The sequence below is a fragment of the Stylophora pistillata genome, chromosome 3 (assembly GCF_964205215.1).
Source record: "Stylophora pistillata chromosome 3, jaStyPist1.2, whole genome shotgun sequence".
Classification (NCBI taxonomy): Eukaryota; Metazoa; Cnidaria; class Anthozoa; order Scleractinia; family Pocilloporidae; genus Stylophora; species Stylophora pistillata.
The window spans coordinates 10,353,184-10,378,923 of record NC_142521.1 but is presented as its reverse complement, the minus strand read 5'-3'; the positions used below and the strand labels follow the sequence as shown (position 1 = coordinate 10,378,923).

General features: G+C 41.3%; 1 protein-coding gene across 2 annotated transcripts; it reads left to right on the top strand.

Moving 5' to 3' along the window:
- The first annotated feature begins 262 nt into the window (after nt 1-262).
- On the top strand, nt 263-25,657 carry LOC111321069 (uncharacterized). 2 transcript variants are annotated; one of them, XM_022923852.2, is made up of 5 exons: nt 263-673; nt 4,144-5,492; nt 20,305-20,356; nt 21,144-21,296; nt 22,403-25,657. In XM_022923852.2, exons 1-5 carry the CDS (start codon nt 403-405, stop codon nt 22,648-22,650), a joined length of 2,073 nt encoding a protein of 690 aa, XP_022779587.2. In that variant the 5' UTR covers nt 263-402; the 3' UTR covers nt 22,651-25,657. The 2 variants fall into 2 exon arrangements, with proteins under 2 accessions (XP_022779587.2, XP_022779586.2); XM_022923851.2 differs by having other exon boundaries at nt 20,305-20,368.
- Nucleotides 25,658-25,740: the final 83 nt, after the last annotated feature.

The following is a 25,740-nucleotide window of genomic DNA, read 5'->3' as shown; positions in this document are numbered from 1 at the left end:
CATTGGTCCTCTGTGCCCACGGTTTCTCTGGTCCTCCGTGCCCGCTGTTCCTCTGGTCATCTGCACCTACTGTTCCACTGGTCCTTTGTACCCACTGTTCCACTGTTCCACTGTTCCTGCTGTTCCTCTGGTCCTCCGTACTCACTGGTCCGCTGTGCCCACCGTTCCCCACACATTCACTTTACCCTTCTGGTACATCATCTGTTAATTATTGGTCATTTCAGAACCCGGTACACCAGAGACAGCCCAAATTCTTAACAACTTTGGAGAGCGTCCAGGCTTGGTTGCCAAGCACGAACCGTTTATTGTTTGGAAGAAGGGAACTCTTTTCAACCTTTAAACGCTATTGCATGTGACGAAGGTGGAGAAAGTGTTGTCCAAAATTTCATTTTGCTGTACAAGATGGCTCGGAACACATGCACACCGTTCTGCGATAAAAGAAAGCCGTGCCCAAAACACCACGATCTCCTTGTTGCGATTTTAGAGTGCTCAGATATGCGAGATAAACGCGGAAAAATGGATGAGTTTGAAGAAACCGTGAAATCTTTTCTTAAGAAAGGCTGGAAGAGAGATGAAGAAATCCCCGATCCCGTCAAGAACTATCGCTTTCCTCTTCTGCACTGGGCAGGTGTTCTTGGCAAGTGCAGAGCAATGGAATGGCTTATTAAGAATGGTAGGTACTCCGTGTTGGTCTGTGTTGATCGTAAAATTAAAACTCGCATTGCTAAACGATGCTAACATTTCTGGGATTGACTCAAAATCAACTAAGTATCTTTGGGGTTTGTGCATCAGATAACTTACTGTGGCCAATACATACTAGTCACATTGATCATAGGGTAATTAGTTTATGACGTATGCTTCTCTCGATCAAACCCCCGGTACCGATTCAACGCCAAGACAAGAGATCAACTAAACCCCAGGGTGCTTGAGTTAGGCGTGGTGTTTGATCAGGGTCTAGCCTTTATTTGTGGGTGAACTCACCCTGCTAAACTCTGCATAACTCTACAAACTATAGCTAAACTCATTCAGATCACTCTGAAAATCTTCAAAAAGGAAGCAGTAATCAGCTTTGAAGAAAACCTTCTGACTGGTTGTTGTGGCTGGACAGAAAGGAAACTGGTGCCATCTTGATTAAGTGTCCATGGGTTCTCGGCATGGGAGGGGGGAGGAGTTGGTTAATCTAAGGTGACAGAAAAAAAGGCCGTCTGTCAATGAATGTAAGGTAGCAATTTATTGCCTGGTTTGTTGGGCCAAGTTTGAAACAGGTGCCCATAAAAGCTAGCCATCTTACCAGAGCTGGTCTGCTGCCAAAGCTGCTTGCTCCCTTCACATTTGCTTACCATAGGTGCCCATGCGAAATTTATAATTATTGAATTACTATCAAAGATGTTTTTATTACCAGTTTAAGTGGAAATGAATGACATTGTATAATTTTTCATGTTCAGAATTTTCTGAAAGTTTCATGCAAACTTGTTGAAACTTGTTAGGGATTTTAACTGAATTTTTCCCAGTTGTGCATGTGATCTGATGTAACAACATGGCCTCCATAATAACCTGGCTACTCACTTTTTTCTTGTCTGCTTTCTACTCTCAAACTTTCTGACAGCCTTGCCTAACAAAGGTCAAGCGTCACTCTCATTATAAGATAATTTGGTCTCATCAGCGGAGTTGATAATGTAAATTAGCCACATGTAAGGAGGTTTTAAGGCTAACATTTTAAGCATTAGCCTGTCGTCAAAGCCAAAAGGATGACAAAGGGTAAATGCTTGAAACATCAGCTTTAAAAACTCTCCATAGTGGCCAATTTATTTTTATTAACTCAGTTGATAAAAACAACATATCTTGTAATGAAGGGGGTAAGTTTCTTAAGAAACTGTGGTGATACATTGGTGGGGGTAACAAGGTAATTTCAATTGGTTATATCAGCTAAGTTGAAATTGTAAATTGGTCACCGTGAAGAGCTAAAAAGCTGATGTTTAGAGCATCAGCCCTTTGTCAGAGCAAATGACAAAGTGCTAACGTTTGAAACATCAGCTTTTTAACTCTTTACGGTGGCCAATTTACAATTTCAACTTAGTTGAAATAACCAAATTATCTTGTAATACCCCACCAATGCAGCACCACTGTTTATTGAGAAACTTGCCCGCATTCTGACCATAATGTAAACTATGAGTTATATTTTCACGTGGAGATGGCTGAGCTGTAGATGTTATGGCTTTAAAGAACCATTTCTGATAAAAGATTAGTTCCAGGCATCCTCAAAGAAGACAGAAATGTGATATTACTGGTTGAGTGGCACAAAACTGAGCAAAGAAAATGTAAGACGCAGAGGTTGAGGCTTTGTAACAGCTTTTAGTCGGCATTCAAAACTACGGCAATCAAAACTACAGCTAGCAGCACAAGCTTAGAAGACAAAAGACCTGATGTCTCGTACGTACAAAGTTCATATACCTTAACGGTGTCCAATGTCAGCACATGGCTGCATGGCGTGACATTACCTTATGTAGTGCAATTCGATAATCATGTCTTACAAACAAAACTCTAAGCACAAATTGTCACTGAAAAAAATGAGGCTTAGCTTGCAAAATCTCCCTCCATATTATTCTACTTAGTTTTGTCTTAGCTTTTACTTTCTAAAGGTTAAACTTCAAATGGAGAAAGTTGTTGAGCACTTGTCTTGAGGGTGGGTTAAGTCCCATGAGTTAACAGGTATTTTCTTCTTTTGCAAGTGGGCAGAGTGTGGGTTAATTGATACTTTTTTTGTGGAAAGGGTGTTTCTGTAAGAGCTCCTCAGTGAAATTTCAGAAAGGATCAAATGCATGAAATTTGAGTGAGAATGATAGAGGATGGATCTGCACCTGCTGAATCTGAATCTACTAATAATTTTGATTCTGATGTAAAGTGTAGAAATGACTCAGAATTTTCATTTGGAGATTTGAAATAATATTTACAAATAGATTCTTATCTATGAGAGGAGATGCATAGATGACATCATTATTAAATAACATTTTGCTTTTTATCACATAAAACAAATAGATTTCATGTTGTTGTGTGTTTCTTTAGTAATAGATCACAGATGTCAAAATGTGGTAAAAACAAAAAAATGGCACACAAGGCATAGCCGAGTATATCACCGATGTTTTAATAAAATTTTGACATTTTCTGTTGCTGTACAGACCCACGGCAACATGGAATCTATTTGTTTTATGTGTTAAAAAATCAAGAGGTTGTTAAATGGTGATGTAATCTCAGCATCTGTCTTCTAATAGATTAAAAGGAAGAACCAATTGGATAAATTTCAATTGGATGGAAATTGCATTTGTATCCAATTGAAATGCACCCATTTCAATTGGATAGGTAGACTGGTTTATTAAAATTACATCGCAGTAAAAATACTGAATTGCACAATTGTTTTAGTAGTTTGTAAAAAAAATTGTGCAATTTAGTATTTTTACTGCGATGGGATTTTAATAAACCAGTCTATCTATCAGTCTATATATCCAATTGAAATGGGTGCATGATTCAGCTTATCATATGCAGCAGTGATTGCCGGCTGGGTTTTTGACTGGCGATCACATAGTAAAGCACAAGAGGCACTTGTAAGGTTACACACTTACAATTGTTTTGTATGAAGTATATTAAAAAAAAACACAAGAGGTACTTATAAGGTTACACACTTACAATCGTTTTGTATTAAGTATATTGAAAAAAAAAACACAAGAGGTACTTATGAGGTTACACACTTAGAATCATTCACCACCTTTGAGCCACCTCACTTGAAATTTTAGTTGGCAGTGTAATTTCCTGGCTACATACATACATATGTTAATTGACCACTCCCCATGGGGGCTTTTCAGGGCCAATTCCCACCTAGCAACCACCCCAGGGGAGGACATGCATCACACAGTGATCTCATGCATGGGAAATTAACGTCTCCTACCCCTAACCCTGCAGGAGATGGGACCTCCATTTATTCGTCCTTATCCGAGAAGACTAGAGTATCTAACCATTTCTTGATATAGAAAGGTAGCATATTCTCCTCACTTGTTTTAAGACCTTGAGTGTTGGTCCAGCCGGGGACTGGCTACAACCAGCTACAACCCTGTGTATGATTTACATAATTTTTTTCATGTGTTCTCTTAGGTTTTGACCCCACTGTGCGTTCATCAGACACTCAAGAAACTGCCCTGCATAGATGTATTCTCTGTTTACACTACAGCAATATCAGACGCCTAGTTGACAAGACCAAGATTATGATACATCTGCTAAAAGATTGTCTTCATCTACAGGATAAAGCCTTGCAAACACCACTCCATGCTGCTGCAATAAAACTTTTAAGTGGTAACAAGGTCGACTTCTATGAGGAATGCCTTGAGGGAATGGTAGCGAAGGCTAAGGAACTGTCAGGGAAAACAGCCCAAATAATGAATGCAAGGGACCAACATGGCAACACAGCATTGCATTATCTGGCCCAAAAAGATATCGGCTTGATTGCCTTTCGTGCAATTGTTAATGCTGGAGGAGACATGACAATCAAGAACAACAAAAAACTTACTGCTAGGGACATTGCCATGAACAGTGGCTGCACACGTATCATAAAGTTTCTATCAACTGTTGGCAATAGTTCACGACTTTCCAATCGCTATGATGACAGCATTTACACCACTGAAAGTCCTCCTGAGTCACCCTTGAATGATGAAGCTGAAAGGGAATGTGGAGAAGATGAGCCCTCCAATGAAGATGATTTCTCAAACGTCGAGAGGAGCACCAGTCTTGTGGATGGAGAGCCATCTAGTGATACTCTTTCTCTTGGCAAAGATAGGATAAGCTCAAATGATGTCACAACAGATCATGAAGATCCAGAGGAATGTGAAGAAAATGTGACACATGTAGAGACCACCCAAGATGAGCCTTCACTGGAAAGGAATACTCCTGAAGATGCTGGGAACACTGACCAAACAGATGAGGAACCTTCCAACCAGCCATTTGGTCTTTGTCATCTTTCTGATGTCTTTGCAGGCCCTCAGACTTCCCACGATTTGACACATGGAAATGAAAATGAAACCCCAGAAAATTACTCTAACAATGATGCCTCCCAAGTTGACTCTTTTCTGGTTAATGATGAAGATTTCCATGAAGGCACAAGTAATGCTGAATGGTCTGATGAGGACATTTCTGAAGACGTAAATGCTACTGGCTCTAATGAAACTAATGATGTTCCACTTACTCTCACGGATGAACTTCCTTTGCCCAATGCTCCTCCTGGTGTTAAAAGTTCTGCACCATCTGATTTCATATCCACCTCAACACCAAATGTTTCCTCTGTTGGAATCATCACCCCACCTAGCGTTGGAGTGGACCACTCATTGGATGTTGGAAGTCAGTCCCCTCATAGTCCACCACGTGAATGTAGAAGTACCTGTGAAGGTGTTCAGATGCCAACTGTGGATCCATACCCTTGCATAGCAAGTGTTAAAGAAGAGATGCAACCAGTAAGTGGCATTGTTTTGAAGTGTTAAATGTGTTGAATATAGTTAATTGTAGTAACAAGCATGATGAAGGCTTGCTGATAAACAGGTACTGGTTGAACCAGACCGACACTGCATTTGCTATGACATTCACAAATGGTTAGACATTGTAGGCTTCTCAAATAACTACAGCAAACCGTCTTCTCTTTACTGGTTATATATTGTATTTTATTTTATTGGGTATTTTGTATGTCACGGAGGGGACAATTCGGAAGAGAATATCATGGATAGCTCCCCAGCTTAATATAATTCAGTTCACTGAGGACTTCTAATGGATAGAACAGCTAATAATTGTTTTAAATCAAACTATTTCCAAACGACTTCTTCCACATGTGGAGGGAATTAGTCATTCATTTAGACTGTCACGGAGGGGACCAGAGAAACTATGAAAACTGAAAGTTAAAATTTAATCTCAGATTTCTGTGAGTGTATAACGGCAGCAACAATAATTTAGTACATAGTTTATTTAGATGTTAATGAACAATAAAACTGCCTTAAATGGAAAAGGCCTTCTTCCTCTCTTACATTGCACAGGAACAGTAAGTGCTCGTGGTTGTTGTCATGGAGGGGACCGTTTGTCCAATAGGCAGCAGTGATCAATTTGAACCAATTTGAACCAATTTTCCAGCCTTATATGAGTTTACAGCCCCAGTTTAATTCATTTCTTTTCAAGATATTCTTTAGAGCTCGACCACATCAAAAAGGTTGGCTGTCGTATGTGTTGTCAAGACATTTAATTTATGGCTGGAAAGTATTCTGGAAAGTTGTGTCATGCTGTTTGTTCATATGATACAACACATTTCTTAAAAAAAACCTTCATGTTTTTTTTTTTAGTTTTTATTTGGAAACTTTAGGTTCATGTAAAGTACTCAAGATAGCATCAATGGTTCTATAAGACCTGGTGCATACAAAAACATATACAACATTTTTAAAACTTACATGTATAACTAAAAATGTAAGCAACTCAGATATTTCAAGGTTTTGTGTCTCAGTCTCTTTCTCTTAATAAAAAGGCTTAAAACTGCATTTTAGACTGCAAGTATGCATGCACGCATGATGTGCAAGATGTAAATATAATAATTATATAAGCTGAATATTGAACAAAAGTGCAACAGATTCAGAGGTGATAATGACTTACAAGTTTTAATACTTGTATATGTACTGTTGTACAGCTAACTGTTGACAATATCCAGTTAATACTAAAGTAGTCTAAAATCCAGTACACTCTAAGTGAATAAACCTCTAAAAAGCTCAAATCTCATTTTCATAAATGCTGTGAACGACAGACAGTTATCATAGGCTTTCTTGTGCTCAGAATTAGTGCTGCTTTTTGAAAAACAGGTGCACATTCTCAACTTCATCTTGCACTGAAAATGTAAATGGGCGATTGCCTTCCAGCATTACAGGACCATAAAAAATACAACTGCAATGTACCCTGTCCATGTCATCTCATCTTGGCCAGTCATAGGTGGCAGAGCTTATGCTGTGTAAAAACTTGAGTTCTACAAAGCCGTCTTCAACAGAAATCACCCGGCCAAAATAAAAAGTTGTGACATAGTCTACAGCAAAGTACATCCCAACCTCCACCCCCTTAGATGGTACTGGGCTGAGATGTTGAACATGGAGATCATGAATAATGGATTTCCTCACATCCACCATGTCCTTGTTAAGGACAAGAGGACAGGAAAGAGCAAGGGCTCTTGCAAACATGCAAACAAACACACCACAATCATAATCTGTTTCTTGTTGTTGTATATCATTAGAACTGTGTACATGAAAGGACCAGTCCCCTGGACTAAGCTGATTATCTGCCACAAGCAATGCACTCCACATCTTACAGACAGCTCTTTGGTGGGTGGGCTTGACAAAACTGCCAGCTGCACTATCAAGCACAATAATATGGTTTATCTTAGGCAGAACACAAAGAAGAAACCAGTGGTGGTTCCCAAACCTGATTGCTGGGGACAAAAGTAAAATCTTCCTCCAAGACCTTGCCTTTCTCAAGGAAGTCATTAGCAAGTTTCTTATAACTGAGTTTCTCAAAACTCTCCCAGTTGATAGCAGTTACTGTACAGTTAACAGACATGGCTGAGAGCAACTTTAGGTATGCATTGATCACAAAATTTGGTAGCCACTTGTCCTCTGAATGCAATGCTTCATCACCTGACAGTGCTTTAAGGTCTTGAATGGATATTAAATGATCTCCCCTAAAAGAAACAGCTACAGCCAATAAGGCTGCTACAATTGGCTCATGGTAAAAGGGAAGGTTGAATGAAGTAGTAGATGTTAGCTTTCTTCTTATTGCTGAGGGCAATCAGTGCTTAATGTTCAGGGTAACCCTTGAATTACTTGCAACTATCTGTTGTGAATTTGATGGAAAAATATGTGCCACTACCTCAACTTCATAATCACTTTCTGGTTTCTTACTCTTGTCACTGGCTGGTGTCTGACTCTTTGCACTGCTTGATTTCTCACTCCCATCACTGGCTGGTGTCTGACTCTTTGTGCTGCTTGATTTCTCACTCCCATCACTGGCTGGTGTCTGACTCTTTGCACTGCTTGATTTCTCACTCCCATCACTGGCTGGTGTCTGACTCTTTGCACTGCTTGATTTCTCACTCCCATCACTGGCTGGTGTCTGACTCTTTGCACTGCTTGATTTCTCACTCCCATCACTGGCTGGTGTCTGACTCTTTGCACTGCTTGATTTCTCACTCCCATCACTGGCTGGTGTCTGACTCTTTGCACTGCTTGATTTCTCACTCCCATCACTGGCTGGTGTCTGACTCTTTGCACTGCTTGATTTCTCACTCCCATCACTGGCTGGTGTCTGACTCTTTGCACTGCTTGATTTCTCACTCCCATCACTGGCTGGTGTCTGACTCTTTGCACTGCTTGATTTCTCACTCCCATCACTGGCTGGTGTCTGACTCTTTGCACTGCTTGATTTCTCACTCCCATCACTGGCTGGTGTCTGACTCTTTGCACTGCTTGATTTCTCACTCCCATCACTGGCTGGTGTCTGACTCTTTGCACTGCTTGATTTCTCACTCCCATCACTGGCTGGTGTCTGACTCTTTGCACTGCTTGATTTCTCACTCCCATCACTGGCTGGTGTCTGACTCTTTGTGCTGCTTGATTTCTCACTCCCATCACTGGCTGGTGTCTGACTCTTTGCACTGCTTGATTTCTCACTCCCATCACTGGCTGGTGTCTGACTCTTTGCACTGCTTGATTTCTCACTCCCATCACTGGCTGGTGTCTGACTCTTTGCACTGCTTGATTTCTCACTCCCATCACTGGCTGGTGTCTGACTCTTTGCACTGCTTGATTTCTCACTCCCATCACTGGCTGGTGTCTGACTCTTTGCACTGCTTGATTTCTCACTCCCATCACTGGCTGGTGTCTGACTCTTTGCACTGCTTGATTTCTCACTCCCATCACTGGCTGGTGTCTGACTCTTTGCACTGCTTGATTTCTCACTCCCATCACTGGCTGGTGTCTGACTCTTTGCACTGCTTGATTTCTCACTCCCATCACTGGCTGGTGTCTGACTCTTTGTGCTGCTTGATTTCTCACTCCCATCACTGGCTGGTGTCTGACTCTTTGTGCTGCTTGATTTCTCACTCCAGTCACTGGCTGGTGTCTGACTCTTTGCACTGCTTGATTTCTCACTCCCATCACTGGCTGGTGTCTGACTCTTTGTGCTGCTTGATTTCTCACTCCAGTCACTGGCTGGTGTCTGACTCTTTGCACTGCTTGATTTCTCACTCCCATCACTGGCTGGTGTCTGACTCTTTGCACTGCTTGATTTCTCACTCCCATCACTGGCTGGTGTCTGACTCTTTGCACTGCTTGATTTCTCACTCCCATCACTGGCTGGTGTCTGACTCTTTGTGCTGCTTGATTTCTCACTATCATCACTGGCTGGTGTCTGACTCTTTGCACTGCTTGATTTCTCACTCCCATCACTGGCTGGTGTCTGACTCTTTGCACTGCTTGATTTCTCACTCCAGTCACTGGCTGGTGTCTGACTCTTTGCACTGCTTGATTTCTCACTCCCATCACTGGCTGGTGTCTGACTCTTTGCACTGCTTGATTTCTCACTCCCATCACTGGCTGGTGTCTGACTCTTTGCACTGCTTGATTTCTCACTCCCATCACTGGCTGGTGTCTGACTCTTTGCACTGCTTGATTTCTCACTCCAGTCACTGGCTGGTGTCTGACTCTTTGCACTGCTTGATTTCTCACTCCCATCACTGGCTGGTGTCTGACTCTTTGCACTGCTTGATTTCTCACTCCCATCACTGGCTGGTGTCTGACTCTTTGCACTGCTTGATTTCTCACTCCCATCACTGGCTGGTGTCTGACTCTTTGCACTGCTTGATTTCTCACTCCCATCACTGGCTGGTGTCTGACTCTGTGCACTGCTTGATTTCTCACTCCCATCACTGGCTGGTGTCTGACTCTTTGCACTGCTTGATTTCTCACTCCCATCACTGGCTGGTGTCTGACTCTTTGCACTGCTTGATTTCTCACTCCCATCACTGGCTGGTGTCTGACTCTTTGCACTGCTTGATTTCTCACTCCCATCACTGGCTGGTGTCTGACTCTTTGTGCTGCTTGATTTCTCACTCCCATCACTGGCTGGTGTCTGACTCTTTGCACTGCTTGATTTCTCACTCTCATCACTGGCTGGTGTCTGACTCTGTGCACTGCTTGATTTCTCACTCCCATCACTGGCTGGTGTCTGACTCTTTGCACTGCTTGATTTCTCACTCTCATCACTGGCTGGTGTCTGACTCTGTGCACTGCTTGATTTCTCACTCCCATCACTGGCTGGTGTCTGACTCTGTGCACTGCTTGATTTCTCACTCTCATCACTGGCTGGTGTCTGACTCTGTGCACTGCTTGATTTCTCACTCCCATCACTGGCTGGTGTCTGACTCTTTGCACTGCTTGATTTCTCACTCCCATCACTGGCTGGTGTCTGACTCTTTGCACTGCTTGATTTCTCACTCCCATCACTGGCTGGTGTCTGACTCTGTGCACTGCTTGATTTCTCACTCCCATCACTGGCTGGTGTCTGACTCTTTGCACTGCTTGATTTCTCACTCCCATCACTGGCTGGTGTCTGACTCTTTGCACTGCTTGATTTCTCACTCCCATCACTGGCTGGTGTCTGACTCTTTGCACTGCTTGATTTCTCACTCCCATCACTGGCTAGTGTCTGACTCTGTGCACTGCTTGATTTCTCACTCCCATCACTGGCTGGTGTCTGACTCTTTGTGCTGCTTGATTTCTCACTTCTGTCACTGGCTGGTGTCTGACTCTTTGCACAGCTTGGAACACGAACAGGCTGCATACAGGTGTCATGCTTTAAGAACCGAGAGTTAACAGACACAGTTGTGTCAGAAACCTTGGCAACATAATGAATAGAGTGAGTTTCTGGAATAGCTAAACAAGCATTCCATCTTTGGAGGAGCTTCTCTTTTGCCTGAGTGATCTCTTCCCTAGGGATGTATAACAACTTTATTTTCTGGCATTCTTTGTTGGCAATCTTTGCAAACTCTTCAGCACTGTTTACAACTTCACGGCCTTGCAGAATTGTTCTCCAAATGGCACACTTAACAGCTCCTCCTACTCCATCAACAGCCCCTTTACCATGTGCTGTCTCAAAGAAGCTCCAAGTTGCCTGAATGCCAAAATCAAGAGGATGGTACAATACATTGGCCAAGTTAAATCTGTTCTTGAACTGAGAGGCAGCTCCATCACTCCAATAATGCACCTGTTTGAAAGCAACTTTCTCACTAACAGCATTCAAAATTGCTTTGTTGAACACATAAACGCTTGCTTTATCATGAGAGCTCATCTGAAATAAGAGCATATGAAAGATGCTTCAGTTGCTTCTGGTCATCTTTGTAGTATACCATTGCAGTGAATACTGTGACTGCCTCATTGGACCAGCGGGATGCCATGATTGCACGTTGGTGACGTAGCTGAAAATTTTCTGAAAAATCCTCATGAATAATGATTTCATCTTGTTTAAGTTCCTCCTTGAGGTGCCTTACCTCTTGAAACTGAGGCCTGATATTGTAGACAAGGGGACTAAATGACCTCAGCTGGGCTTGCAGATCTTCCTTGGCTTCACCAATTGTACACTCAACAAGATTTTTCTTCACAACCCCTTCCACTGTTTGCCACTGATAATACGATACTAAACCATCCTCATCTAGATCTTCAAAAAGATGATATGTTGGCTCAGTGATGCCACAGCTATTGCACACTCTGTCAACACACTTGCAAGAGTCAAGACTGCATACTGTCTGTGCAACAGCTTCTTCACTTGATAGACAGTCAGATGTTCCAAGTTTTGACAATCCCAGGAGGAGAAGGTCTATATTCTCGTAATACTTACAATTGCAAACTTCTTGGCCAAATGCAGATGATGAAATGACTTGGGGAGGTCGAAGTTCTGCAAACTTGGATTTGGCAATCTGAATGTTGCTTTCTCCTTGAACAGCTTGTGGGCTTCTCCAATTTTGAACAAAAGCAATCTTTTTCGCCTGTGTTCCCTTTTACCATCAGGTAGTTTGACAGACACAGAATCCTTCTTCCCTGAAAGCATCCTACTGATGTCATCTCTTATGTAGAAGTCTTCTACCTCTGGTATTTCATCACTAGTCTGAGCATCACATCTTTTCTCTCTGTCTTTCTTGTGTTCTTTTCTTCTCTTGGAGTTGCTGTCACATAAATCTACCACTGCCTTTCGTTTTCGGAGGGAGAGATCTTGAACCATATTTTGCTAAAACTTGTACTTTTTTTTTGAGGGCATTTTGGCAGGTGCTTCTTTGCTCTGCTAAGTGCCTTTCCAAGCATCTGGGGGCTGATCCTATTAGAATCTTTGGTTGTTTTCTTGACTAACTCTGCCATTTTTTTTCTCTGCTTTCTTTTCTTTTCTCTTTCTTTGGCTCTAAGAACTTCAGGTTGAGTTGCTTTTTTCTTCAAGTAATCCTTTTTCTTTCAGTCTCTATCTTTCTTTTTAACCATCTCATAACTTTCATCATTTTCTTTCAATCTTTCTCTGTATTTCTCTGTCCTCTCTTTAGAGCTCATTTCAGCTCTAAAGCAACTGCCAGTGCTGTGATGATCATGCTCAGAACCTACAATCCCAGAATCCTTTACTTTTTCTTCATGTATTAGTCATGAAATGTGCAACTCTTCCTTAGATAGTAAAAATGTACTACTCACATCCACTTTTGATGTAAATTAATTTGAATTTTAAACTCAATAGTTACATTAATTTCTCTTTTAAGTGAGGAGAGTATAGTTTGTTACATTACATTTATCTTCAGTGACAGTTAATTTTTCTCCATTACAGTGATGTCCCCTCTGTGACAGAAAAGTCCCCTCCGTGACAAAAAAAGTCCCCTCCGTGACAGAAAAGTCCCCTCCGTGACAGAAAAGTCCCCTCTGTGACAAAAGTTCCCTTCCGTGAAATTTTTTTTTTTTTAAAGTAATTAAAGGGAAAAAGAAGTGGAAGAAACTCTTTACCACTTTTGAGTTTGTCAGCCCATACTTCAATAATTAACAGAAGTTTCTGCAGTTATCCCCATTTATTTTAGAAAGATCATAATTTTTGTGGGTATTTTTGTCAGGGAGGGGACAATTCAATGTTGGACAAAGCATTACATCTCTTCCGCACAAAGCCAAGAAACATTTAATAACATAGGAAGTCTGGGTAAACAACTTAATGTCCTGACAGTTATTATTAGATTTGTTCTCAAGACAGATCTACAATATTTATTTAGTGTATGTCCCCTCCGTGACAGCTTTTTTGATATCAAGGTTAAGTTATGATAATTTATGACACAAAATTATAGTGCTGACATCTCAAAAGTATCATTTTATACAAATTTGGCATTTAACCATTACAGAAATAGAGCTTAATTGTCCTTTTAGTCAATTTTATTTCTTAAAGCTTTCTGTCTAAAATACTGTGGAATTACCCTATTGTATTTAAGGATTTGTACAAAGTACTGGGCCGGGTTGTTCAAAGCTGGGTTAAGTTAACCCAGGGTTAGCGTGAAATTTGATTTCAGATCTGAAAGCTTTAGGAGAAAGTTCAGTTTAATTATTTTGTGTCTACAATTTGATGATCGGATGCTCTAAAAAGAACAGGGGAAATTATCTCATAAAGGTTCTTGAATAGAGAAATAAGGAAACCTGAATCAAAATTTAACCCTGGGTTAGTGCTAATCGGCCTTCGAACAACTGGACCCAGGAGGAGAAACAGTAGGACATAAGTCCCCTACTAGGTATATGCTCCAACCCAACCCTGCCCCCTCCCACCCCCAATTCCCAGTAAACAGGCCAGACCACATCACAGTAATCTCGTGAGTGAGTTCTTTATAGTCCCCTGCCTAACCAAATTAACTAATTAATAGATGCAGGAGACGAGGCCTACGGTTTATTCATCCTTATCCAAGAAGACTAGAATGTCTATCCATTTCTTGATATTATAGAAAGGTAGCACATTCTCCTCAGTTATTTTAAGACCTAGAGTGTTGGTCCAGCCGGGGCTCAAACCCTCGACCCCCCGTACAACAGTTCAGCACTCTAACCAATTGAGCTAACTGGGAGGTAGAGGATGTTGAAGAACCCATACACTTCTTGCAAAGTGGACGAAATGCAGCTTCCGGTGTTGAGGTCTGCCCTTGTTGTTGTTTACACAGGCCCTCATTTAAACCAGTTCTAAACTAGCATCAAATATGGCAAACAAATGAAATAAATACAAAAATTAAAAAGTAAAAGAGATAATACATTTATTATGTCGTAGCAGTTTTTACAAGCGGGGAGCTATATCAGTTCATCCTTGCTTTAAGAAGATAAGTGGTTAGCAACATTTTCACAGAGATGTTCACTTGTAAATTTTTTCAAAGACCCCAAATTGCATGAGCCCGAAGGGCGAGTGCAATTTTGTTAGTCTTTGAAAAAGTTGATTTGTGCTTATTTGTTCCAAATTGCACACAAAATCATGTGATTAGCTATACATATAAAATTAAATCTTTGTTACGGAAAGAGCTAGGACCAAAGAGCAAAAGTAATGAAAAGTAAGTTAATTGCAGGTTCTTTTCTCGAACCCTTGTGGGTGCAGGAAGCGGAATTATGAATCCTAACCCCAACCCTGGTAGAATAAACAGCCTCGATCAGGAGACTCATGATGCGTGATTAACGCCAAAACTAATATGTGACGCGTGAATTTTATTACGGAAAGGCGAGCGTGATTCGTGAATTTATGAACCAGCGTGATGTGCCTCCTGAATTGGACGTTCCGGTTGTCGTTTTGTTACCTGTCAATCATGTAATCTTTCGAGTGAATAAGGGAGAGAGAGAAGAGCTCGGCACGGTTGTAATAAACTTGGAGTTCAACGAATAAGAAGACCCTGGCAGATAGATCGTTTAGTTGTGCCGCCCCTAGACTTTGGAATCTGCTTCCTACCACAATAAGATCTATTTCCAGTTTAGATATTTTTAAAATTAGACTTAAAACTTTTTTATTTAATAGGGCGTTTAATTAGTTACTATAGTTGTTATGATTAAATTGCATTATTGATGAATTATTTTATTTATTTATTTATTTATTTATGGAATTTTAGAAATGTAATTTTGAACTTCTATTTTATTTTTGATTTAATATTTATTGTAAGGCGCAGTCGAATATTTTTATAGAAACTGCGCGGTATAAATTTAAATTTAATAATAATAATAATAATAAACCGCTTAGTGAAATAGCATTCTAGCGGGCAGTCAATGCACTACACAGGCGACGAGGGATAAAAAGCATCACTGAATAAACGAAAGTCCTTTCCAGCCGATAGGAACACAGAATCAAAACAAACCGAGTCAAGGCGACAGCTTACGCAGCCATGAGCACCCTACCACCGTTTCCCTCATTCGACCTTTCTCAAAACCAAGGAACACTTGCCACTCGGTGGAAAAAGTACATCGCACGGTTCTGCAACCTTATTGCGGCGTTGAATGTGACCAACAAGAAGCGACAGCAGGCTCCTCTGTTATACTATGCAGGCGAAGAGGTCAACGATATTGTTGAAACGCTGCCCGACGCCGTTGCAGGAGCAGACGAAGACCCGCTCGAGAAAACAATCACGGCTCTCACAAACCACTTCACGCCGAAGACTAATGTGGCCTATGACGAATACAAGTTCAGGCAGGCAAAACAAGACCCAGGAGAAGACCTCATGACCTATTACACCAGGCTGAAACACCTATCACAAACCTGCGAATTCGCTGATGCCGACCGAGAAATCAAAAATCAGATTATTCAACTGTGTTCGTCGTCCAAGCTGCGCCGAAAGGCTCTCAGTGATCCTGAAATTACCTTACATGCACTCCTCGATTACGGCAAAACCCTGGAGCTTACCGAAACACAAGTCAAAGAAGTGGAAAACTCAAAAGCAGAAGTAAACAAACTCGATAAACACCGTGAAGTAACTCGACGGAAACCTTGGAATGGACCCCCACGCGACAAGAAGGAACGCCCGGGACACGGATTTTCCCGTTCACACTCAGGAACAACAACATGTCGAAACTGCGGTGGCGCTTATCCACATGATGGCGGCATGCGATGTTGTCTGGCCTATCAGAAAGAGTGCCGAAGTTGCGGCCAGTGGGACATTTAGAATCGGTCTGTCGCAGCAAACCAAAGGCAAGATCTCACAAGCGAGAGTCACGGAAAACAGTCAGCACACTCGACGAGCACTTGGATGAATCCAGTGACAGCGACGACGAAAACACCTTCCATCTAAGCATCCACAGTGTTAACGGAAAGAACATTAAGCAGCCATTGTTCAAGGTCAAGATCAATGGTACCTTGCTGACTCTGATGGCCGATTCAGGATCTAGTATCACCATCCTAGACGAGAAGGACTTCAAATCAGTTCAGAATCGACCACGCGTGAGCGACACCACGACAGAGCGAAAGACGAAGGGCTGACGCTCGAAACGTCAGCTTTTTTGTTCGTTACGATGGCCAATTTACAATTTCAACTTAGTTGATATAACCAATTATCTTGTTACCCCCACCGACGCAGCGCCACAGTTTCTTTATAAACTTTCAGCCTTTATTCATTGATCCGAAGAAGGTCCAGGCGATAACCAATCTCCCACCACCAATTAACGTCGCAGAAGTGCGCAGCCTCCTTGGTATGACTAATTACTGCTCCAGATTCATTCCTGCTTACGCAACGCTAACACAGCCTCTCCGTGAGCTGACCCAAAACAACATGCCTTGGAAGTGGAGCCAAAGGCAAGACCACGCCCTCCAGCAGCTCAAGACCGCGCCGGTGGGCTTGGGGCAATCCTGGCTCAAACTGACCCCATCACTGGAGACAAGCACGTGGTTACGTACGCAAGCAGGCCCTTGACTCCTGTAGAACAGCGCTACAGTGAGACTGAGCGTGAAGCTCTTGCTGTTGTATGGGGATGTGAATATTTTTACCTAAACGTCTATGGCAAACCGGTAACTGTCACCACAGATCATAAGCCGTTACTTGCGATATACAACAATCCTCGGTCAAAACCACCACCACGCATCGAGAGGTGGACACTGCGCTTACAGCCATGCCAAGTGAGAGTTGTGTACGAGCAAGGAGAAGGAAACCCGGCTGACTATATGTCCCGACACCCTGAGAAGTCAACGCTCTCCAGCAGTCGACAGCAACGCGTGGCAGAAGAGTTCGTGAACTACATCACACACGCTGCCAAGCCCAACGCACTCAAGCTAGAGGACATCAATCATGCAGGCAACTATGAAAGATCCAACCCTTCTAGCTGTCATTGATGCTGTGCGTACCTGCAACTGGTTTGAGCCGTCCAAGCAATTCGACATTAACCAAAACGCGTACAAAGCTCTTGAACGGGTCAAGGAAGAACTAACCATCTGCAGTTGCTTGAGTGTACTCTTGAGAGGAAGACGGATCATTGTCCCTGAAGTCTTACAACAGACAGTAATTGATTTCGCACACGAAGGTCATCAGGGCATCACGAAAACAAAGTTACTGCTTCGGGAGGTGTGGTTCCCAGGTATCAACGACGCAGTAGAGAAGGAAGTGAAGTCCTGTCTTGCATGCCAAGTGACGACCCCAGAAACCAAATGCGAGCCCCTTAACATGTCACCGCTGCCAGAGGGACCATGGCAACAGATTAATGCAGATTTTAAGGAACTTTCTGGTGGAGGATACTTACTCGTCCTCTACGACGACTTCTCCAGATACCCCATTGAAGAGGTCATACCGTCAGTGTCTGCACCAGTCTTCATACCACGTCTCCACAAAGTATTTGCAGAGTTTGGTGTACCGGCGAAAGTGCGCACTGATAATGGCCCGCCGTTCAACGGAAGAGAGTTCCAGTCCTTTGCAAAGAACATGGGATTCGACCATCGAAAGATAACCCCAAATGACCACGTGCCAACGGATAAGCTGAACGATTCATGCGCACGGTTAAGAAGACGATCGAAGCTGCAAACATGGAGCAACGTCCCTGGAAAGAAGACTCACACGAGATGCTTCGCAACTACAGAGCAACACCGCACTCGTCAACAGGCAAGCCACCAGCCACGGTTTTATTCAACAGGCCCGTGCGCGTTAAGATTCCTGACATACCCAGTTCTGAGGAGGACCCAGCATCGATACTACACCGAGACATGCTGGCTAAGGAGAAGATGAAGAACAATGCTGACTGGAAAGCATATGTGAAGCCAAGCAACCTCATGACTGGAGACAAAGTTCTAGTCAGGCGTGACCCCTCCGAATTAATTCCAGAACACCTTATCATCCTGAACCCTACGTCATCACTCACCGCAAGGGTACGATCATTACTGCCGAGGGCGGGAGAAAAAACATCACCCGAAACTCTTCGTTCTTCAAGAAGCTGGAGCCCGACGTCCAGGTCACAGTTGGTGGACCTGTGCATGACAGCCTAGCTCCCCCAGCTCTGCCTATTGATGCTAAGGAGACTACGCTGTCAAAACCTGCTGAGTGTGGACCTCGTCGTAACCCGCAGAGACACAGACGACCCCCTGCATACCTCAAGGACTTTGTCTAAGACCTCTTGAAACCCAATGAGGAACGTTTTCATGTTATTTTTTGTTCACTCTGCACTAGATGCTCAGAGTCGGTTTTATATTTTGCTGTAGTTTCGGTATAGTTTAGTTATAATGCAAAGTGGGTAGGAATGTCGTGACCACTTCCGGTTGTCGTTTTGTTACCCGTCAATCATGTAAATTTCCGATGGAGTAAGGGGGAGAGAGAGAAGAGCTCGGCACGGTTGTAAAAACTTGGAGTTCAACAAATAAACCGCTTCGTGAAATAACATTCTAGCGTGCAGTCAATACACTACAGACGTGACTCGTGAATATTTCCTTCCGTTTCGTGGAAACGTCAAAATTTTTACCTGTAACCTTGTTTGAAATGTATGTCACGCGCGAATTTTTCTAAATTTCGGGCGTGACAGGATCAGGGACCTTTCCCCGACGTCAGAAAAACGCGCGAAACTCCTCTTTAACCCGTTACCAGCCTTGGACGTGATTTCATTCAAGATGGCGGCCAAATCGTAAGTCGACGATGAATATTCATCAGTGGTCTTTTGTGATTATTCGATTCATTTGAATAGGGCTGTTTACCCGTTACCAGTCGATGCACTTTTTTCAAAGCCGCAGTGTTTTTCTTTCAGACCCGTAAGGAACGCTGCATCTTCAAATCCCGGGAAGCACCCCGATAGCAACTGCATTCGCAGCAGACCTTTCGTCGTAAAAGTAAGCTGTTGCGTGTAACTTACTCCTGTCACCTTCACGATTATAGACTAACATGCGTTTGTGTATCTTATATAAACTTCTAAGTCGAGTTTAAGTTTCATGGCGGGAAGAGCGGACCTTAAATGATTTAAGTCGGAATGGTGATCACATCTTCGATTTGGCGTTTCGCGCAACCAGCCATGTGCATCAATCTGCAATAAACCCCTGATGTATTGCGAGCACAGGCCTCATGCATGTGAAGCTTCTGATCAGTTTGTGGAAATAGATTTAAGATTCTACTTAATAGTGGCTCGTTACTTGACATAATTTCTTTGGAGTTTGCTTCATTGTGATTTTACAATCAGTTTGGTCAGAGCAAGTATGATAAGTCATACAAGCAAGGAAAAAGCAGAACATTATGAAGGTCAAGAGGAGAGGGCAAATTTTGCAAAGATCTTTGAACCTTGAAAACTAGAGGAACTCAAGAGGCTTGTGAAGATCAATAAACCTAAGTTTTAGTGTAGTGTGCAATTTGTGTCCTCCTTTCATTCCCCCCCCCCTCAAAAAAAAAAAAAAAAAACCATCACAAGGGCCTTGAACACTAAAGTACACCCCAGCATCAGTTAACATGTTCTTCATGCTGTTCTCTTAACATTTCCTAAGGTGCAGATAAAGACAATTTGTCCAACAATCAACAGCTGCTTTATTGGGTGATCATTTTCTCATTTCTCATGACCTTAATGTTTGATTCAGCGGAGATATTGTAAGGAGAAATTAGATGCTAGTCACTTTAAGGGGTTGAAAGGTAAAATAAATATTTTCTTTCAGTAAATAAGTTTATTCCTTATTTTTGTTATTTTGATATTTTATTTTAGCTACATTGAGTTTCAGGGGCAGGATACTCTTAGCTCTATACTTCATGTGGAGTTCTCTTATGTTTTTTTTTTTTTTTATTTTCAATAGTGTGAGAGGTGTAGAATGGAATCCACGAATGAAATTGCTTCTTCATCAGGAGGTTTGGAACAAAGTATCATAATTGCTCTGCCTTTACAGCAGTTATTTAGAATTTCTATCATAAAGTATTCAATTAAGAGTACTTGGAAGGAAGAAGCAAGAATCTGAGGGCACAATAGAGGTGACACTAAGCTCCCAAAGAAAAGTTTTCTTGCCCACAACCTAAGAAAAAAAATTTTTTTTTCCTCATCCTCAAACCATTGATTTGTGTTAGTTTGAATGTTCATTTAGCGCTTTAAATTTACTTGGTTAGAAGTAAAATGACTTGATTTTAACTATTGAACAAGTGCAATGAGAATCCAGTGACTACAAAATAAAATGAGACACAAGGAAAACTGTATTGGGAAAGACAGGAGAGGAAGGAATATAATTTTATCTTCTGGCCGGTATGCCAAGATTTAAAAACAAAAGTGGTGCTCATGACTGCCCAGCCTCATATCCAAAATGAGGTTGGAGGAGTAAAAACAAAGCTTTTTATCTGTAGGGACTGTAATTGCATTTGCATGATAAATGTCAATTGCCAGACAGTTTTTCTTTCCCCATTGATCAGGATGTTCATCTGAGGTAGAGTCAAATGTTCCTTCCTGTCCTTTTTCAGTACTTCGATACGATACATTTTCCAGCTTAGCTGAAATCTGTTGTTCTTAGGTAGATAATCATGCTCCTTGTGCCGGTTAGATCAAGGTTAAATAACAGTTTGTTGAGGACCTTTAAGTAACGGGAAAAACCTCTTTTGAACTGTTTTGTTTTTCTTTTTTCATCTGCATTTCTCTCTCTTTTTTTTTTAGAACTGTTGAAGTCTGTAACAATGAGTGACCTAGCTTCCTCAATGGTCAGCTTGTTAAGAGGAGCAGGCATCCTGAGTAACATAACTGAAATAGCTGAGAAGACACGGGTACAGGGTGAAAATCAGCTAGCAGATAAGCTGGAAATGGTTAAAGGTGTGGTTACCTGAATACATGATTATTGCATATCTTGAAATCAGCTGTATTGTTATTTTATGATTGCTGACTGTAAAAGATACTGGTTGAGAGGTGCGGTGGCTTCATGGTAGTGCACTTGACTCCAGATCAAGGGCTCCAGGTTTGAGCCCTGGCTGGGGACATTGTTTTGTGTTCTTAGGCAAGACACTTTACTCTCGCAGTGCCTCTCTTCACCTAGGTGTTTACATGGGTACCAGTGAATTTAATGCGGGGGGATAACCCTGTGATGGACTAGCATCCCATCCAGGGGGGAGTAGACTTAAATACTCCTAGTCACTTCATGCTAATGAAACTAGAGTTAAGCATCAGCCTGAGGGGCCACTTGGCTTGTAACCAGACTTTACCTACACCTTATCTAACTTCCTCAATAGCCTTGCCTGCCCAGGAGTTTACATGGGTGCCAGCTAGGGAAACCTGGCAAATTGTGAGACAATTAGCAATGAACCTGCAACTAATATCAAGGGAGGAGCAAAAGTCTTTGTGCAACAGAAATTAGGATATTAACTTGTCTGAGTAAAATGAAGTTGATTTATTTCTTTAGCAATTTAGGTCTTGGCCTTTTTGTAGTGAGCCTTTTTTCCCCCTTTGTACAGGCTTTCTATCTGGTTGCAAAAAATTTGATGCCCCCTTTGTCACCTAAGTTAGGGTTACCTGAAAAAGAAGGAGACTGTGGACATATCAAATGGAAAAAATAATTTCCTCTAAAAATAAAATAGTATCTGAGGCTGTTTAAGACAAAGGTCCTATTTGTGTGTTCCTTGCATGGAGGCTGCTGTCCAAACTGTAACATTAGTAAATGGGATAATTTTTCTTTCCCAAGTGGCACATTTTCATGGGTGGGTCTAAATTGGGTGGGGCTTAATTAAGTAGAACAAATGTGGTAAACAACAGTCATATAAACCTGTGAAACCGCCTATGGATTTCTTTGTTACTATAATCACTCACCACACTGTGCCATTTGGAGGAGATGGTGCTGCCATGATGCAGCTTTGTCAATCTATACGTAACTCTTTTATTTAAAAGAACCATCAATCACTGAAGGAGGGAATATGCTTTTGCCATAGAAACAAACAATAAACTGGAAACAAGTGAAAAGGAGATACAAGAGGACAACAAGGAAATTGAAAAAATGCTGTTGAAAGTTGAAGAAATGAAAGAGAATGTGAAGAAGAAGACCGAGGAAAGGGAACAACTATTTCTAAAGAGGAAACGTCTGAATGATGAGTGTAATGCACTACAGAAAAAACTGCATTGTTGTGACAGTCTCCTTAAGGTTGTCCCCAAAGTAAATGAAGGTGATGAGACTTTATAAACAGCACTACATATGTGCAAACTGTGTATATCAACAACAGGCGGCCAGTCTCTGGACTGAGGAGATACGTCCTGTAGATGAAGGTGGGAAAGGGTGTATCCTTGACATGTGATTGAGGCTGAAATAAATATGTACGAGGCATGAGTTTTACAGAAAGACGAGCGTGATTTAAGAATTCATGAACTAGCGTGATTTGCCTCCTGAAATGTATGTGATCTCTGTATTTTTTTTCTCTCTTTTTGTGTGAACCCAAAGTTTCCCTGAAACCTAGCACACAAGAAGAGAGATTTGGAAGTTTTCCCCTTTAATGTTCTGTGAAAGAGGATCAGAAGCCACCCTTTGATACCCTCTGAGATGTGTACATCTTGGAAATGTTGAGCAAAATTTCAAAGTACATCCCTTGCTAGTCTTTTCCATCCGTTAATGACAGAGGAATAAGATTCCCTTTTCAGTTTTCAGAATTTTCCTCCAATAGCAAGATAGTCATTTGAAGTTTTCATTTTTGTTTAGCATTTGTTTGCATTGCAAAGTACAATGTATTGGACAGATTTTAAACAAAGTTTCCAGTAAATGGAGCTGTATTTTGTGTTACTTACACAGTGGCTTGCAGTTTGTTATTTTTATTGTGCAGTTTTTTTCTTGCAATAATTACTGGTTTTTAGTGCATAAACCCATAACATGTTGTGGAAGAAGAGTAACTGAGGTAATACAACTCTGAAAGTTTCTTCCTAAATGGGCAATTTGATGCCTCAAAATGTTTTTTTTTTTTATCACATTTAAGTGAGGAGAACTTTAGTTGTGTTCATTCTACTTCCTGTGAGCAAAACAAAGAAACTGACAAATCAGAGTCGATGTGCTAGTTGTGATGATTTATTTATAAACAACATTAAATGATGCCTAATTTACTTCCAGTTGTACTGGTGTTGGCCTCCTTTGCAATGATAATTGTTGTTTGGTCATTCTATGTGCAGCCCAGGTGCAACTAGTAACAGTCGAATTACTATCCTGGTACATGGGGAAAAACAGAGTATGCAATAAACACTGCTGATGTATGATTTTGATGTTTTTCAAGGTTTTATGGACGTAAAGAGTATACTCTACTTCTGTTTTGAAATGTTATATCTTATTAACCAAGCGCGAGGGCCGTACTGGGAGAATATCGGCCTGAGGTCTTGACAGTACAGACCGAGCGCAGCGAGGTCCGTACAAAAAAGACCGAGGGCCAATATTCTTCCAGTACGGTCCCGAGCAAGCTTGGTTAATAAGAGATTTATTATACGACTGAAGTTCAAAGGGACACAAGTGCGGCATCATTCGGGACCATTTGGGACAGTGCCTGGTCCAATACTGAGAGAATATTGACCGGCAATAGAGCACTTTGATTGGTTGATTTTAGTTATTGGCCCTCTGACTGCCCAAGTCGTGTAATATATCTAGTTACTGCATGCAGTTCACAAAGAAATAATTGTTACTGTAACAGTTGTAAATATAACGGACAAAATGGAGGAATTGTAATATTTTTTTAAGGTAAAATGTCACTTCTTTGAGAGGAAAGCTCATTGTTATTCTTACTACAGAATAATTGTAACTGTTGTACTATATGCTAACCAAGTTGGAAAAGAAAGAGGATTTTAAGATAAGAGGCTTTCAGGGCTCGACACTAACTTTTCAACTTACTAGTCAGGTGGCAATTAATTAAGTGACATCTTAAATGTTATGACAATTTCAGTTTGTTTACTAGCCAAACTGGCTAGTGGAAATCGAAAACCACTTGCTAAAACTGAATTTCTACTAGTCTGAGGCTAGCGGGCTACCGTTAGTGTTGAGCCCTGGGCTTTGCATTCATTCAGGTTTACCAAATTGATTAAGGTTTTGTCTTGTGTAATGAAAACTGAAGAAAAAGAGATTGAAATAGTTTTATCTGCAACGTGCTGCCAGTAATACAGCTCGAGCATCTTCTGTAAAGACTAGCTAGCACAGGTGAAGGTTTGCATTGAATTTTATGAGTCATTTAGTGAGTGTGAAATTTCATCTGGATGTAATGTATGTTACTTTGTAAAACATGTAATTTACCTCTAGAAGGGCAAGACCTTTTGAGTGAACCTTGTTCTCAAAAGGTCTGTTCTTTTTAGTGGGATGTCTTATTGAATGAATTAATGAATGAATAACTTTGTTTAGACACATGACATGTGAAAAGCTGTTTATTATTCAGTTGAGATTTACAAGGGTTACCGGTAACCCATTCACTCTCAACATGTTATTAGTAATTTTTAGTGTCTGCTTTACGATTCTTATGATGCAAGTCTGGAGAATTTGGTATCATATCAACTAATAATCCCCAAATTGATATCTTTTCTCTATTTTCATCACTTGCTAGACATTGTATTGTTATTGTAAGGAGAATATCTGTCTTGGTCACTTGTGGGAGTGAAAAGGGTTAAACATCTGAGAGACAAACAGCTCTTTATTTACTTGGGTGACTTCCCTCAGGTTGTTGAAATATTAGTTCACAGCCACAGAGAGCAAACTATTTTGCAGGACATTTCTTAGCCAGAGAATTGCACTCTATAGCTGGGTGAAATGAACTACTTTGAGTTACCAAAACTCTTGACTATCAGAGTTGTAGGTTTGTCCATAAAGAGATAGTCTAAGATCATTGACATCATAGTCATGTACATACCGTAATCAAGAATTTTTTCCCTTGTGGATAATGTTATAGCCATCTTGTTTGGGATAATCGCTGGGTAATGTAATGGATTGTGTTAAGAAAAGAAAGAAATATAGTGGAAAAATATTTTTCTAGAGCTGTTCTGTTGTGTGATACCCACATACATACATATATGTATGTATGAGGTGGTCTAAGATCATTGACATCTTAGTCGTGTACATACTGTAATAAAGAATTATTTCCCTTGTGGATAATGTTGCAGCCATCTTGTTTGGGATAATTGCTGGGTGATGTAATAATGGATTATGTTAAAGAAAATAAAAGAGATATAGTGGAAAACATTTTTCTAGAGCTGTTCTGTTCTGTTATGTGGGGGAGGAAGTTGATCGAAGCCCAAACTGGCCAATTTTCTGAAAAAGGGA